This window comes from Spea bombifrons, chromosome 8 (assembly GCF_027358695.1).
Source record: "Spea bombifrons isolate aSpeBom1 chromosome 8, aSpeBom1.2.pri, whole genome shotgun sequence".
Lineage (NCBI taxonomy): Eukaryota > Metazoa > Chordata > Amphibia > Anura > Pelobatidae > Spea > Spea bombifrons.
This window is the reverse complement of record NC_071094.1, coordinates 5,254,265-5,270,551: the sequence shown is the minus strand read 5'-3', so window position 1 is coordinate 5,270,551 and position 16,287 is coordinate 5,254,265. Positions and strand designations below refer to the sequence as shown.

General features: G+C 41.0%; 1 protein-coding gene across 1 annotated transcript in view; it reads right to left on the bottom strand.

Annotated features, from left to right (window-relative positions):
- The window catches only part of FIBCD1 (fibrinogen C domain containing 1), a 31,171-nt gene extending 22,465 nt beyond the window's left edge, over nucleotides 1-8,706 (bottom strand). Inside the window, exons 1-2 of the mRNA XM_053472826.1 lie at nucleotides 8,590-8,706; nucleotides 6,289-6,363 (exon numbers count right to left, since the gene is read on the bottom strand). Coding sequence (XP_053328801.1) covers nucleotides 6,289-6,360 — 72 coding nt within the window. The 5' untranslated portion in view covers nucleotides 6,361-6,363; nucleotides 8,590-8,706. The remainder of the gene's footprint in view (nucleotides 1-6,288; nucleotides 6,364-8,589) is intronic.
- Between the last annotated feature and the right edge of the window lie 7,581 nt (nucleotides 8,707-16,287).

Here is a 16,287-nt window from a genome sequence, read left to right as displayed (position 1 = left end):
GGTTGGTCCCTTTCCATAGTGCTAGCGCCAATGAACCACAGGTCTAGGTTGCCCCCACCACAGACGGGCTCACCTGACCCCCCAAACTCCATCTCTCTAAAGGCAGGAGCCCAACACTAACACCTGCTCGTAACCAACGGTGGTCCTTGAATGAAAAGTAAGTACCCCCAGGCCAACAACCCCTTTCATACCCTTCCAATTATACCCAGCGCATGTTTTAATTACGTAGACCAGGCCTGTGGATGAAAGAATTTTTCGGCTATAGCCGTTTGGCTAGTCCTACGCCTATATTTTCGGGTCGCCCGAGTCTTAGAGTTCTCTAGAAACATTTCATTGCATCCATGCACACTATGGGGCTGATTAATAAATCTACTGCAAGGGCACGATCACCAAAATGCCTATATTTTCATCACATTATTATACATTTTCCATTAAAAATCAGCCGTTTCCAGCTACAATGGTCATTTACAACATTAACCCCGCCTGCGCTGGATTTCTGATCTATCCCTTACGAAAAAATTACTGCAGTTTTTCTGAAGTAATACTGCAGTTTTTTGGACATGAAAAAACTGCAATACTGCACTTTTACTGCAGTATTACTGCACATTTACTGCAGTTTTACTGCATTTGTACTTCACTGTACTGCAGTTTTACTGCAGTTATTTTTGTACGGAAGTACAAATGCAATAAAGCTGCAGTACATTGAAGTACAACTGTAGGTTTGCAATATAAAACAAAAAAGCGCAGTAAATGTGCAGTAAAACTGCAGTAAAAGTGCAGTATTGCAGTTTTTTCATGTCCAAAAAACTGCAGTATTACTTCAGAAAAACTGCAGTAATTTTTTGTAAGGGATCTCATGTCGTTTTAATGGCCAAAATGGATTTTTATTCCATTTTTGCACCCGAACATGCACCCGAAACTATGTCCCCCCCCCCAAAATGTCATTGCCCTTTAATGCGCAAAAACCACATAAACCCTTTTTGAAATAAATTCTAAGAGGTTTAGTAAAGAGGCTTTTTGACGGTTCATGCGCCTCCAACCAGAGCATCCAAATTGCATGTTATTCGCACAAATAATATGATTTATATATCTTTTTTTAAAAGAACCGATATTAAATGGTTATCTCTGCTAAAACTCCGGTTTCTTAACTCAAAGCCAGCTTTTATTAACAGTCAAGACCTGGAATCCAGATTTGATTGACCATAAAAAGCTTCACAGAGACAAAGTGACTCGCAAAACAACTGAATATGCAGTAAGCCTTCTGTATATAAGAGCGGTACCCCAGGATGCAAAGAATTTGGGGTACACACATGTCAATTAAGCTGCGGCATCCGCCTCTACCACCTCTGCTGGGAGACTGTTTTATATATTAACCACCATCTCAGGAGAGAAAAAATTCCATACGTTACCTTTACGCCTCTGATGAGTTTTAGATTCTGGAATGTTCTCATTGATAGTTATATTTTTAACACTTGGCATCTGAATTGCTTTCAATGCTCCCATTGTTGTTGTTTTTTTTTTTTAACTAATATCCAACATTTTAAAGAATTAAAAGCGAAATATCCAATAAATAAATGAAATTTTATTGCCATCGCAAACCAATTTTGGTGTAAATGTGGCGAAGTTACCTTGACAACCAATGGAATGTTCGACTGATTACTCCGTTCACCACTTTACACCAAGGTTTTAACATAATGTGTTCCTGGTTACCAGGGAAATAAATCATAATTATAATAATAATATATTAATAACAACAACAACAATAAAAGTACTACTACTACTAATAATAATATCACAAAAAGAGCAAATCACAATTTTGAAAGAAATGTTGTAATAAAAAAAATGAAAAGGAATGAAATACGTTCCTTGTATCGACAAAGTGTTAATTCATGCACTTCTGTTTTGACTGAGATGTCATCCTGTTAACTCTTTCACTCCTAGCAACCACTGTCGGTTCCTAATTGCCAAAGAGAATTAAGGTGTCTGTCTCCGTGAAAGGTTTAAACACACAATGGAGGTTACTGCGTTATTATTCCGATGTTCGGTGCTCTTAAAAGTGACAGGCTAATCAAGCTGCCTACCTCCGAAACGCACGGCTTCTGCTGAAAACTCCCGCTGACTCCCAAAGAGACAGCTCGCAATGTGCTTCACTCAGGTAATGGACTCCCCCTGCCTGCTTCTGCAACACATCTGCTAAGTGTCCCTCTTTAGTCTGCCATACCTACCAACAGTCCTGGATTTTTAGGTACTGCTCCACTGTTCCGATTTTTACGGGGCAGTAGGGAACACGGGCAAGATGGGAGACCCAGGAAAGGGGAAAAAACAATTAAGGTCAGACTAGCGTCGAGGTTCAATGAAACCAGGTGATCTCTTGCCCCCCCACACCCAATTTGCCCCAATTCGAACGACAGGCCGTCGTCCCAATTCGAACGACAACCTAACTCGATGTGTCCCTTTTTCCTCCCCTGATGCCCCTCTTTTCTAGCATCTAAGAATGTTTGCTGAGTATGAGGGTATCACAAGGTATCTACAGACCCCAATAATGTGTATAGAATCAGCAGGAAATGGGTTAATACATTAAACTGTGTAAGTAAAACCCATTCTTCTTCTTCTAAATGCCCCACTCAGTTACACAAAGCACAAAAGCACATTAAAAGTCTTGGTGAAGCTCCACCCCAACCACACCCCTAACCACGCCCCCTAAACTAAAAGTGCCCCTCTCTGGCCATTTGAGCTGTTAGGGTGACTGCTGCCGAGCGATCTGCCAGCACACAGCTCCTCCGGCGGTTTTTAGAACTACCTTGAATCCTACGGTAGGTTTTGTCTATTATTTCTCGATGGGCCGAATAGGGCCGATCTGCCGGCAGGTTCTCTGTTTCTATTCCTCTTTATGTCAAATAACACATTAAAAAAGACCATTTAATATAAAGCTTTTATCAAATAATGTGGGCCGACATGCTTAAACAAGTTACAATGTATTGCCTAGGCTGGCCAACAGCCGCTGCTGGATGGCTACTCCCATCACGCTAAGCTTGAGCAGCACGCTTACCGAAGGAGTTTTACTTTTTTATTCATTGCAAGGGGATTAGAGGCAGATTTATGGAGGAAATATATAACAATACTGAGTATGACTGGTTTAGATGGTGATTATATGTTTATTAGACCTGCCAACACTCATCACGCCCCCCGTCACAGATTAAGGTGAGCCGTGTAAACTTGGCAGGTTATTTATACATCCGATATTTGCCAAAAGACAACCTCGGCCAACACTCTTAGTGCAAGTGGCATCTGCGCCTGTTTATCACAGACACCCGAAGGTCAGAAGCCCGTTGTCATCAAATGTCCAATTCTCGCCCCGTTCTGTGAACGGCGTGTGGTTACCCCGCAAAGCTAACCATCTAATCCGCACAACAGCCTATAAAACACACAGGATTAGAAATACAGCCTGCGTCTTTCCCATTACTCAGATTTATTGATTTTTTTTTTTCCTCCAGAAATGAGAAGGGAATGGCAGAAAATACAGAAAAAAAAAAGCTAAAATAATTCAATACTGAAATAAAGAGGAATTATTATAGCGGTCGAGGGGTAAAATCTAAATTAGCATTTACTTTCCAGACTCCCTAAACAAGTGCACTGGGGAGTACTCAAGACGTGGCATTATCTTACTTAATAACGGTACAGCTTGAGCATTAAGCGCCTAATAAATAGTATATTAAAAAGGTGTAATTAAGTAACTAATGACGGCAACAATAATTCCTCCAATTCTTTGTATATTAAAAACCCTGGTTTTTTTTTACAACTCCTGATGCATCTTTGGACAATGTGGCCAATTGAGAACAAATCCCATTAGCCGCAGTTAATCGCCTTGGAGTTAGAGATGATAGGAATCGTAGTTGCCAAGTGCTGAATAGGTACAGATTAGACACTTCAATTCTCACCAGTCCACGAGGCAGAGGGACTCTTTATAACGGCTCGAGGGGTACCTAGGGGGTCAGGCTTTACCAAGACTCTTTATGTAGCTTTGTTGCCTGTTGGTATATATTTCTATGAATAACTTAAATATTTGGACAATACACAATTTAATTATTTTTTTATTATTATTATTTTTTTTAACAAAATAATTTAATTTAGGAATATTTATGCTGCATTGGAATATAGTAGATATAGTTTGACGCGCAGTCTCCGGGCTAAAGTCCTGCTTCCCTGAGTCTCCGGGTCAGTTTCTTCCTTCTTAAGTCAGTGGTGCTGTATTTGGCCACACCCACTTTCCTGGGGCTAGTCCCACCCCTATGCACGGTTATCCCCACCCCATGCATGGCCAGCCCCACCCACAACAAACCCTTTAAGAGGAAGAGGTCTGCCAAGGCAACGCATGAATGTAGTTCTCCAATGGTATACCTCCGGCGTAATAAATCTCATTTCAATTAAATCTCTTTTTTCCTTTTATCTTAAAAAAAAATTAGTATCTAAAGGTGGCCTGAATGCCTTATTCTTTTGCCTTTTAGGTATAAAAGCTGATTGGCGGACTTTATCGAGCCAGGGCTAGGACATCCCAGTAGCGAAAGCCATGTATTATACTCGAAGATCAAAAGTGATTCCAGACATAGTCGCTTCTAATTGCTGTAATCACCGAGCTATGTGATCATTTATAACTTTAAAAGTAGCAAGGGACAAAAGAACAGTTTTTTTGAATTAAATAATACCTTCAATCAATTTAACAGCCAAGCAATCCAATCCATTTTAAAAGAGGATTTAAACTAATTTGGTGTAAAAAGACTTTTAAACTTCTCGCTTGCTGTTCTCGTTAAGATCATGGATATTGACGATGGTTTTCCCACCGGAGTTAAGCAGACGGCTCAAATGATTCCCTAGCTGTGCGGTTGGCGCAAAGCACGAGTGATAATACTGCGTTCCTTCCCGAAATCCCAAATCGCGCAACTGAAGATTTTGTTTTTGGACAGATAATAAAAGGAGGAAAACAGATCGCAAGAGTGCAAGATCCGCTCCTCCCCAACCGGTCCAGATGAACGGGGCTACGCGTTTCGCTTTATTTCACCCTGTTTTCTAATAACGACACTCATCCTTCACCTTCAAAATTAACATATTTGGTTAACAAAAAAAACCTAGGGTCTTAAAAAACCTTCCTCTTATTGAAAGTCTCTGCAATTGAGAGATGTAGGGGATGGTGAGTGTGCATCATGAGGGTCTCCCTCTACCCAGTCACCTCTTTTTTGCTTTCCATTGGAGGTTTACCCATAACACCACGGGAGAGCGTTAGAAGCCACACACGCTAACTACACGTGTATACGTCATACACACTGCTTAAAAGGATACAGGACTATCTGTAAACATAGTGGGGTCTGCGGCCCTCATGGAGCTTCTCTCTCTCCAGGCAACCTTATCCTGAGTGTTAGGAAGCAGCTGCCGCGGTCTGCATGCCACCTGATGCTGGGTGTCGGGATGTGACGCCATATCACCAACAGCGGGTGGTGCGCAGACCTCTACGAGAAAGCATTTATGGAGCCCTCCAGAGCTGGACCTCCAGAGACCTCAGACCTCCAGAGCTGGACCATGGTGGTTGTTTAGAGGGACCAAGGGACGACTGCTGAGTTCTCCTTACCCTCTTAATATGGTTTTCTTTTCTGCCCCCTGTAAAACTCCTAGCAATTTCAAAACATTTTTTGAGAACCTGAGCTGGTTTTGTAAATTTGTTTAAACGTTAATCGAGAAAATATTATCCAATGACCTTAGCTGGCATCTCTAGGCTACAGCTGATAGTTCTTCGTCATTAACCTACAACATCCTAGAGACGGAGACTCAACGCAATCCTTGAGAAAATGAAGCGTGCCAAATTCTGGGGATTTCTTAAACAAACAGATAATCAGGCAATTAATGCCGTGAACCACGTGGCAGCGTGACAAGCTTTACTCATGAGCCTAACGTGGCTTTATCTGGCATTTGGGAACCCATGTATAGTTTGTCACCTTTCTTTCTGGAAAACAAATGGCATCTGGTTATATCACTGAAGACTTGAGCGGTTGTGACCTTTTACGCGACATGTCGGTGGAGCTGTCCAGTTCTCATTACCATGTCATGTTGGCAATGCGCGTTCTATTAAGAAGAATCCAGCAAGAGTTGAGGGACATCATCCCTTCGTCTCTCCCCGAAACCCATCTTGCTTCAAATCTTACACCACATGCAACTGAGCGAGTGACCGAAGTCCACTAAGTCAGTTTAGGTGGTAACTCGTAAGAAAATTTGCCCTGGGGCTATCGTTCATCTCCTTACCTGGGACTTCTCCTGCACCGTCTCTTCCATCTGGGGGGTTCCTCCAATGTTCTTCCAGCGATCACTGCCCATGTTCTGCTGACACAGAAGACATCTTTACCATGCTGCCTCGCTGTCTATACCATTCAATAATCCAGGAGTATCAATCACTGCGTCTACCGTACACTGGTTTTATATCACTCTGAGCGTGAACCCTATACATGAAATATTCCATGGCCACTAAATACTAAAGTGTAATCCTAATATATTAATGTATATACAGACACACACACATTTATATATATATACTGTATAAATACATATAACACATAGTATATGGAATAGTTGCTGAAGTTCCAATGTATAAATAACATTCTCTTCAGATAAACGACTCGTCATTGTCAGCTACTATATTCATGCACAATAACGTCTTGTCATACAGTGACTCCGGACGGTTATTATGTATACTGTCAGCACACACACGTAAAATCCCCTCCTTTGATGAAATACCGTATCCCAAAGAGTGGAATGCACCGTGTATAATATTTTATTGTTCGTAATCCTGCCGCGTCCTGCCTATAGGGTGAAGGGTGCCCGGCGTATAACGCCCCACACACCCCTGCACCTTGTATCCATCCCTTGGCAGCTCGCCTAGTTTGAGGATGATTGTACAACGTACTTCTTCCCATAATTGTTATGTGTTGCTACATTGTGACAACAAATTGCATTTTCTCTCTAACTATAAAAATATATATAATATTATTATTATAATTTTAGCTTTCTTACATACATATATATCTAGTATATATAGTATTTATAGTACATATATATAATGTATATATAGGTATATATATGTGTGTGTGTGTGTGTGTGTATATACATATATATATACATTATATATATATATATATATACATATATACATTATATATATATATATAATGTATATATATATATACATTATATATATATATATATCATATCACACTCAATTAAGTCTGGAAAAAAGTCTGTTTATTCTTTCCACTATAAATATTGATAAATAATTGACATATTATGATAAATAATATATAATATAAATAAAAAATAATGTTCAGAAGCCAGGTCAATTCAAAGCACCACAGCACACCATATAACCCAGTAATGAGAACGTGGCAGTCAATATACCGTTTTAGAGAATATCGTATATTTCCAGTAATCATAAAGCCCATATATTGAATATAGTGTTCCAGCCAAGTCCATATATCATTATAATAGCCTCTTACAGATACTTGCAAGGTGCCTGGCATACATCAAACCCAGCAAACAAGAGCTTCATATGGCAAGGTGCACATATTAACATATGCAGGATGAGACAGATATATAGATAGATGATAGATATAGAGAGATGAATGATTGGCTGAATTAGACAGGCATATGCTATACACACACATGATACATAGGGAATAGTTATAGACAGGAGACAGATACCAGGCTATATCTAGAGCAGATGACAGGTAATCAATCCATGGATCATTAACAAGCTATAGACAAGTAATGCACAGCCAGTAAGTAAGCCATATCCAGACAGACAGCAGCTGGGCACTGACAGACAGACAGCCTTCACCCCCAGCTCTCTGCTGAGTTCCCTGCCAGGACTCACCTGACTCTATCATGCTCCCATGCAGAGCTGCTGTGGTTCCAACTCTAGAATTTGCAGTAAGAATCCAGAATCCTGAGGCTGTACCTGGGCAGAGACTGGCTGTGCTGTATCAGATGCTGTACCCCCTCTCTACACCTTCACCCTCACTGCCCACCTTCTCTCCATCCTTCCCATTCCCAGCCTGTCTCCTCTCCCCTCCTGTCCTATATCTCTATACCCCTTTCTCCTTCCTTCCTTCCTTGACCCCCTTTCCTCTCCTTTCTGCTTATCCACACACCTCTACCCTCCTGCATCAACTTCTTCTTTTTTTTTTCTACCTTCCTCCTGTATAATCTGTCTAAAGCAGCCTCAGCTGTTAATTCACAAATCTTTAATCTGCTTTTCTCTAATGAGCAGCAATGAGAGCTCATGCACAGTTCTGCAGCCCCCACAGATCTGCTCCTGTAAAAAAAAAAAGGCAAAAAAAAACCAAAACACCAAAAAAATACCTCCAATATAGACTGTTCCTCTACACCCCCCCCCTATACATAACTCTGCTGCATCTGCACAGAGCAGGCAGTGAACAGCTCTGCATTTACCCCATACAGACACCAAGAGAGGAGTGACAGGGACACAGCCAGGGGAAGATGATGAAGAAGAAGAAGAGACAGGGGGCAATAGAGGCAATCAAGACCTCTTACCTTCCCAAAGAGACTGCTAGGATAGACACACACAGAGAGATGTCTCCATCACCCCAGCTCTGCCTGTCCCAGTCACTGTTCTTCTGCCTTTCTGAAAAGATGGATTTTGAAAGAGAGAAGGCAGCAGGGAACGGGTAGGGGGCAGTACTGGGATGTGATCAAGTAACTGTTACAGCAAAAGGTCTCATAGAATTGTCAGCTACAGACATATTAGTCTAAAATGTCATATATTTCCAAAGTCCCCCCCCCAAAAAAATAATTTTTTGCTTATACGTCCCCCCCACCCCACCAATCAAGCCTCCTTCATCCCTGGATTGCCAATCACTCATGGTCCTAATGAAAGGTTGAGTTATTAAAGAGAAATTATACCTCCAAAATAAACAAATGGGACTAAATTGCCAGATAATTGAGAAGCCTATTACCGAAATGCATTACTCATCCCTCCGAACCCCTAAGTGCTACCTGCCATCTTTATAATCATCTTTTAATGATTAGCAAACATGTCCTTGATAAATATCCGCAAATCCGTCCTTTGACTCCAATTTTTTTTTTTTTTTGTATCTAATTATAGGATTTTTCTACTCTGTTTTCTATTGATTAATAGCTCTTCCGATGCAAATACGTCGATGTGGAGCAAATAGCGCGCGCGTTCATCTTGTTTCCATGGCGATTGCTCCACGTTTATAAATCTGCTGCATGATTCTAAATATGCTGGGTACGTAGAAAGGCTGTTTTTGGAGTAATCAGCAGGAAGAGTTTATCGGTTGCTATGGTGACTGCACAACTTTTCTCATTTTGCGGCAGAATTGCTTTTTATCCAGCTCTTGAATATGCTCACCGGAACCACATATTACTGTTTGCATAGCACACGCATGTACATGTACACACACACGCATGCGCATCTTTGACAGTATTTATTGATTAAGATTCTAAAAAAAAAGCACAAAAAGTTGGATACCAACCATAAAAAATTTAGGAGCCACAGCTGCAGAATCTATCCAGGTGCTTGGAGATAATATTCTCTCTGTAAATTATTTTATTTGGTAAGAGGACACATGGTATGATCCACTTTTTTTACATTTGTATCCTTTTTTAGGAACAATTTATAGATTACATTTTTTATTTTATTTTTATTTTTTTTATTTTTTTGTTTTATTTTTATTCTCATTATCCGAGGTGGTCCCATATTTGTCGCAGGTGCTTGAGAGTTAAGCCTCACACCTTATCTCTTATCCCAGCCCTGACATGGCTAATCCTGGTCGCTTTCCATTAACCCATTTGGTCGTCAAAGTGGGTTCTGGGCAGCGGGGGATTTCAGGATCTCCCCATTAGCTCGTTCGGATCGTTCAGTTTTCTTACCCATTCCAAATTCCACTAATCATCATACCCGGGAATTCTGGCTTTCAGCCTCTGTCCTCCTGGTTTCTCCTTCTGATCATCCTTCACTCCATACCTTACGTAGAAGACTTGTGGACCACATATTGACAATGACTCTGGGTCTCATCTTCCAAGATAAGAGGAAGCGAGATAAAATGAAGATGTTTTTTTATAGAAGGATTACTCCTTCTTCTGGACAGACTCTGCGGTCCATTTAATTCATATTGAAACAATAATATTATTAAAAGGTTCTCATCCAAGTGAAGATACGTCCAAAACCAAGGTTCATCACTGAGATTTCCAGTATACCCAACAGGGTATTTAATAAACTTCAAGGACTATCCATTTTATCAAAAACACCTAGTATTCTCCATTACTGGCAAGAAAGTAAACCTAAATTATTAAAAAATCAAAAATTAAAGGAAACGCATGGGCATGGGGGAGGGGGCCTAGTTAGATCCCTCGGAAACTTCACTCAAGCCAACATTAAAGTGCATATGAGGTCAGGGGCGTCCATTTATAAGACTCATCTGCCCAAAACATTTTCACCCCCTATTTTTCTGGCTTTAACAAGAAATGCTCTGTAAGGTTTCAGAAACATTGAGTTTTGACCCAGAATGTCCCACAATGGGCCATTAATTCCGCACATTTAGCTGAGGAACCGTAGTCTGTATCTCTACCTCTAATTCTAATGCCAGGATAGGTATGTTTTTTAATGTACATCAAAGGGGAAACCTTTAAACTCCTGTAGAAATTACGCACCGGCCAAGTGAGTATTCCAGTTCTTCTGCGCAACTTTCTATTATCAGATAACAGATAATTTAAAAAAAAAAGTCTTACATGCTTTCTTGGCAGCAAGAACACTTAATAGTTTCATTACCAGATGGCGTCGATTTCTTCTGGAGTGGTAAGAGTTAAGGAGCGGGCTGCGTTTTAAAGAACATGTAAGCAGAACTCCTTATCACATCAGATAGAATGATAAATTATTTTATGGTAGCCTCCCCGCGAGATCGGCGAAGGCTGATAGGAGCCTTTTCCCGCGCCGCGGTTCTGCCCCGTGCTGCATTTAATGTGCGTGAATGTAAATTACAGAGGGAAACGCTGAATCATGAGACATTGGTCTATTGGTGCATCGTTTAGAGGCAAACCATTCATAGCGTCTCGTGTGAGCGATCCGGGCAGCAATCTCCTCCCGAATGTAACTTGCATGGCTTCATTTTGAAACAGTTACTGGAGGATGAAGCAGAAGTGTAATCGGTGATTTTTACACGTAGGTCCATTACATTCATTCTCATCTAATCGATTGTGAGATCGCATGAGAACGGCCCTTTTCTTATCATGGGTTAATATCATTTTCAAATTTGTGCGTTGGAAGCTCCGAAACCCACCATTCTTGCCAGGAGCTTTGTACGAAATCGCCATAAGGTTAGATGGCAGGATTACGGGCAGGGTCCTCAAGAAAGGACCTCGATAGCCTGGCTTTTACTGGAAACGTTGTGACGTGTGATTTATCGGGACCCAAATTTTCAATGAGACGCACGTTTTGTTTGGATTTGGCGGAGGAGATCACACGTGTGACCTTCAAATAAGTTTGTGACCACCAGTTTCACCAAAAACGGGCAGATGGGCTTCCACCGGAGGCTCAGGTCAGAACTTTAAAGGTAGCTCTCTTTTGCCAACCATCGCTAGATAACGATATTTCTGGGGAAAAAAGACATAGAAATGACACCATTGTCTAGAGGCAGGTGGACCTAGCTGGGATGGACCTGGAGACCATACTTGGCTCGTCGAATTGCATATGAGCCAAGCCGAGCTTGCCTGAAACCTTACCTGTGAGCCACACCATATTCCACGCAGCGGACCTCCCTTCGATGGAGGCTCGTACACATTTTGACTTAGTTGGAAACAGACGGTAAATGGCTCCTATGTGAGTGATCCGGATACATCGCTTCAGTAATAACGTTCCTAGTGCTGCACTGGGCTGATTCTGCAACAAACATCTAATGGAGTACAGTAAGCGTTGTACCTGCAGACCTAATTACTAGTTTTTTGGGTTTTCATTAACATCTACAAAAAGAAGTGGAATATTCTGCTGTATAATAACAAAGACTTAAGACAAAAACCCATTTAAACCTCCTTACAGAGCAGGACCCAGGCGGCAGCCAATAAAATAATTTTAATCTGCGCTTAAAAAACTTCTGGAAAAGAAAAAGTCATTGGTAAGGGTGTTTAAATTAAATGCCACGGATGGGGTAATTTTCTTGTCCTGTACTTAACAAGTCATTGCTTTATGTGTAATGTATATATAGGCCTTCTGGAGCACTTCTGCAAATGGGCGGAGCCTCCGTGCACACCCTCTCCCCCTGATTGGCGGAGCAGGGAAGAGGCTGTCCCCGTGGTGAGTGCCCCGTGGTGAGTCTCCCTGCTCTGCCAATCGGGGGTGAGGGTGTGCATGGAGGCTCCGCCTTTTTGCAGAAGCGCTCCAGAAGGCCTGTAGGGGGCAGCATCACACGAGTGAAAAAGCAACAACATCCTGCAAACGAAAATTCTGAGCTTTCCGCTCTTTTTCGATAGCTTCGTTCCGGTCCCTCCTCATTTCGGGACATTCGTACAATTAAACTAAATCGTCAAATTGAGGTAAAATTAAAATGAGTACAAATCCAACATACCTTTTATGCACAATTTTGCCAATTGATTTTCTGAAATAAAACCCTGAGAGAATACAGCTTTTTGGTTAAACTCTGCTATTTTTTTTCCTGAAATACGACCATATCCTATTCTCCAGGACATCCCTCCTTTCTTTAATATCGGATATGGTGATATTTGCATTATTTGATATAACCTGATCCACTAAAGCCGTGCATCTAATTGGTTTTACGACGACTTGTGACATTTAGTTGACTTTCAACATTTCCACATAACTGTTTCCCTTACCTATACCATGCAGTCACATTCTAAGCAGTAAAAATCCTTTCTAATTAAACTGACTAATCTATACGAGCGCCTCCCCTCCCCCGTAAAAGCTGAAATCTTATACCATTGAAAGGAAAAAAAATAAAATAAAACTTAGAATATTAAATTAATAGTAAAAAAATATACTTTAAGTAAATATACTGTAGCTCGGGGGGATCAAATCAAATTAATTAATTAGGATTTCAAATTAATGGGGATTAATTCATTTTAAAAAAAATGGATTTTATATTTGGACTTTATTTTTTGTGCATTTTAATTAATTTGCAATATTTTTTATTTTTTATTATTTTTTAAATATTATTTTTTGCATCATATACTTCATTTGATTCAAAAATAAGAACTGAACTTTTATTTTTGTGTATAAATAGATATTAGCAGTGCCAAGACGAGTTTTCTTGTGCTACTTAGCGAAACATAAAGGGAATATTTTCTTCCCGTTTATAGAAGTAGAAATATCTTCAGATTCACGTAGTCATTAATCGTTTAATTAGCTCGCGTTAGCTATTTTTATTGCCAGACATGGATTAGGCAGAGCTGACGGGGTAAAAAAGGGGGACATAAAATCATTTTCTGATGGCAAAGATATGTATACCTTTCCTTGACGGAGAAGAAGAGAGTTAGATAGCTGTTGGGTATGCGGACAAAATCAGGACTGTTGGCTGCTATGCCATGGTGTAAACAAAAGGCAAATGGGGCTAAAAATTGGGGTCGTTGACCGCGACTTGTATTTGGGGCTCTTCCACGCCCATATTGTGGTTTTTACCTAACATTGTGTTGTCAGAATACCGGATTCCAGCCTCTGACATTTCATATCAACAGCTCAATAACCATTAAGGTCTACTCTTCCGAACACCAGAGAAGGAAACCACATTTTGTTGAAACAGATCAATATTTTAATGGAAAATATGTTCTCCTCCATTACGATCCCACTCCTTACCCAACTTCAAGCTTCCTATGTACATTTTCAGGACTTCCCCGTTGAGATCTAGTCTTCCTCGTGTTACCTCCCTCGGCAGATCCATCCAGGTAACCACCACGCTCTGCGTAAAAAAACCAATCATGTCTGACATTTTTTTTCCCTTTCCCCTCGCTTCTAAACACGAAATCCAGTTCTGGCATCTTCCTCGCTCTCCGTGTGAGATTTCTATGAATCACTTATCAAAAGAATCATTTCCAATTTCTACCCGCGAGACGTACATCTTCCAGCCGGGTGGTGGCCATTCATCCGAGTTACTCAACTAGAAGACCTCTACAAAACCGGTTGAAAAACCCAGCGAGAAAATGATTGGTCTTGGACTAGGGAATATTTTTTTTTGTTCTCCTTTTAATAAATATAGTTTTGGGTTCCCACGGCTCCCATTTTCTTAACCACAACTCTCTATTGTGTTTCTTCTCAAACTTGGCCAACGTCGGACTGGATTTATCGGAGAACGTCGGGACATCTCCCTGTCTTCTCGGTGTTTGGTGATTTAAGACGTGATTTGTGGTCAGTGGCAGGGACTCACTAATCCTTCTTCCTTTGTATCTGGCAATTACGGCAATTGGAGGGCTACCTTCCATCGTCGCCGTTATTCTGACTATACAGTGACTCCGTTATCATCACAAACATTCTATAAACCACCGGGAGCTAGAAATGATTCCTCTTTAATACAACGCGGGGGGGGGAGCATATTTTGCCTTTTCATCTGGATATTGCTTATCGCTGTGCGTTGTGTTGCTCCGGCTGGATACCTGGCACCGCTTGAAAACGAGCAGAGCATTTTGGCTGCGGGGTTAAAATGAGACACAAGCAGTTGGATGCCGTCCAACCATCATTGCCTATAAGTTCCTCGACTGACGCGCGGTTTAGGAGGCAGCTTACCTTGACATGTACTCATAACACCGCGGCGCTAATGGAAGCGAATAAGGGCCACGATGGGCAGGGGGTGGGGGGGGAATGGAGGGACAGGGCAAATGACAGAACCGATTTCAGTCTGGTTTTGCTTTGTCAACAGCTGCTGACAGGCGAGATCAAGCAAGGACAGCTTTCACGGAGAATCGGGAGCGTTTAGCTGAAAGGCTCGGAGTTTGGGTTGGTGGTGGTGGGGGGGGGTCGATGGAAAAAGATCGGACAAACGATGGTTAAAAAAAGAGCGACGTTTCCAGAAGACAATGAAGCTGGAGCTACTCTCAGATACGATCCGTCTCCGGGGCTTATAGGCATATAACACGTCTGCGTTAAGCACCTCCACGTGTGATTCAGAGCCCTAGGGTTCGGCAGGGTGTTAGAATGGAACCGCGTGCGTCGGTGAGACGTTTTAGGTGCCGACGCCGGCCGGTGCCCTGTTGTATATCATCGAATAGTAATCACGAGCCGCTAACGCTTAAATAACTATAAATATGTGTAATGTAGGCGCTTGACCACAAAATGATACATTCTATGGAATACCTAACATTCTAACCCGATTGTTACCGAAGCAAAGCATATAGAACAGATGTTTAAAATCAAGTTTGTGTGGTTTTTAACACTTACATAACCCATGAATCCTCCTTTCAATAAGAAATTGAAATGGTGCTAAATAATATTTTTACAAAATAAAATTTGATTAAATGTAACATTTCTTGCATTAAATAATGAAAAAAATGACTGGAAATACATCTATTTCATTAGTTTTACTTCTGAGCGTTTAATAAAGTTTTTCTGTGTTTGTTGAACATTTTCCGTACGGTGGTTTTATACAGAAGGCGTCAAAAGAGGAGGGGCTTAAAGCCACACCCCTCTCTCACTGAGCCCCACCCATGTTATGCTTTATTACTTTAGATCAGGGAAAAAACCCAGACATTTTGGGGTACAAACGGACTTAGTCCTTGGGGTGCCTGGAACGCAACACCAGCCCTGGTGATCAGCGCACAACGTTTTTGCAACGAACACCAAATTCAGCGTAATTTAGCCCAGTCCTGTGTAATACATCACCAGACAATAATATACGGTAGTTACAAGCTTAGCAGAGCAGAAACATTGAATTTCAGGAAAGATTCCTCCCCGAGTCTCCTTAATCTGCTATGAATACTTATGAATTTTTATTTCATTATTTTTAAAAAGCCAAAACTATAATTAGCGTAAAATTGAGGAACCGGTCTATTGAACACTTAAGTGCACACTTGTAAAGGCATTAAAGGGTTAATTTTATGATTGTGTCATTGATAAAAATCAGTATAACGGTGCCCTGTTGGTTTTCTCTTGGAGGCTTTCAGAATACATATATATATATATATATATATATATATATATATACACTACCATTCAAAAGTTTGGGGTCACTCAAAAAGGACCATTGGAACACAGGAGTGATGGGAGTGATAAAGGGC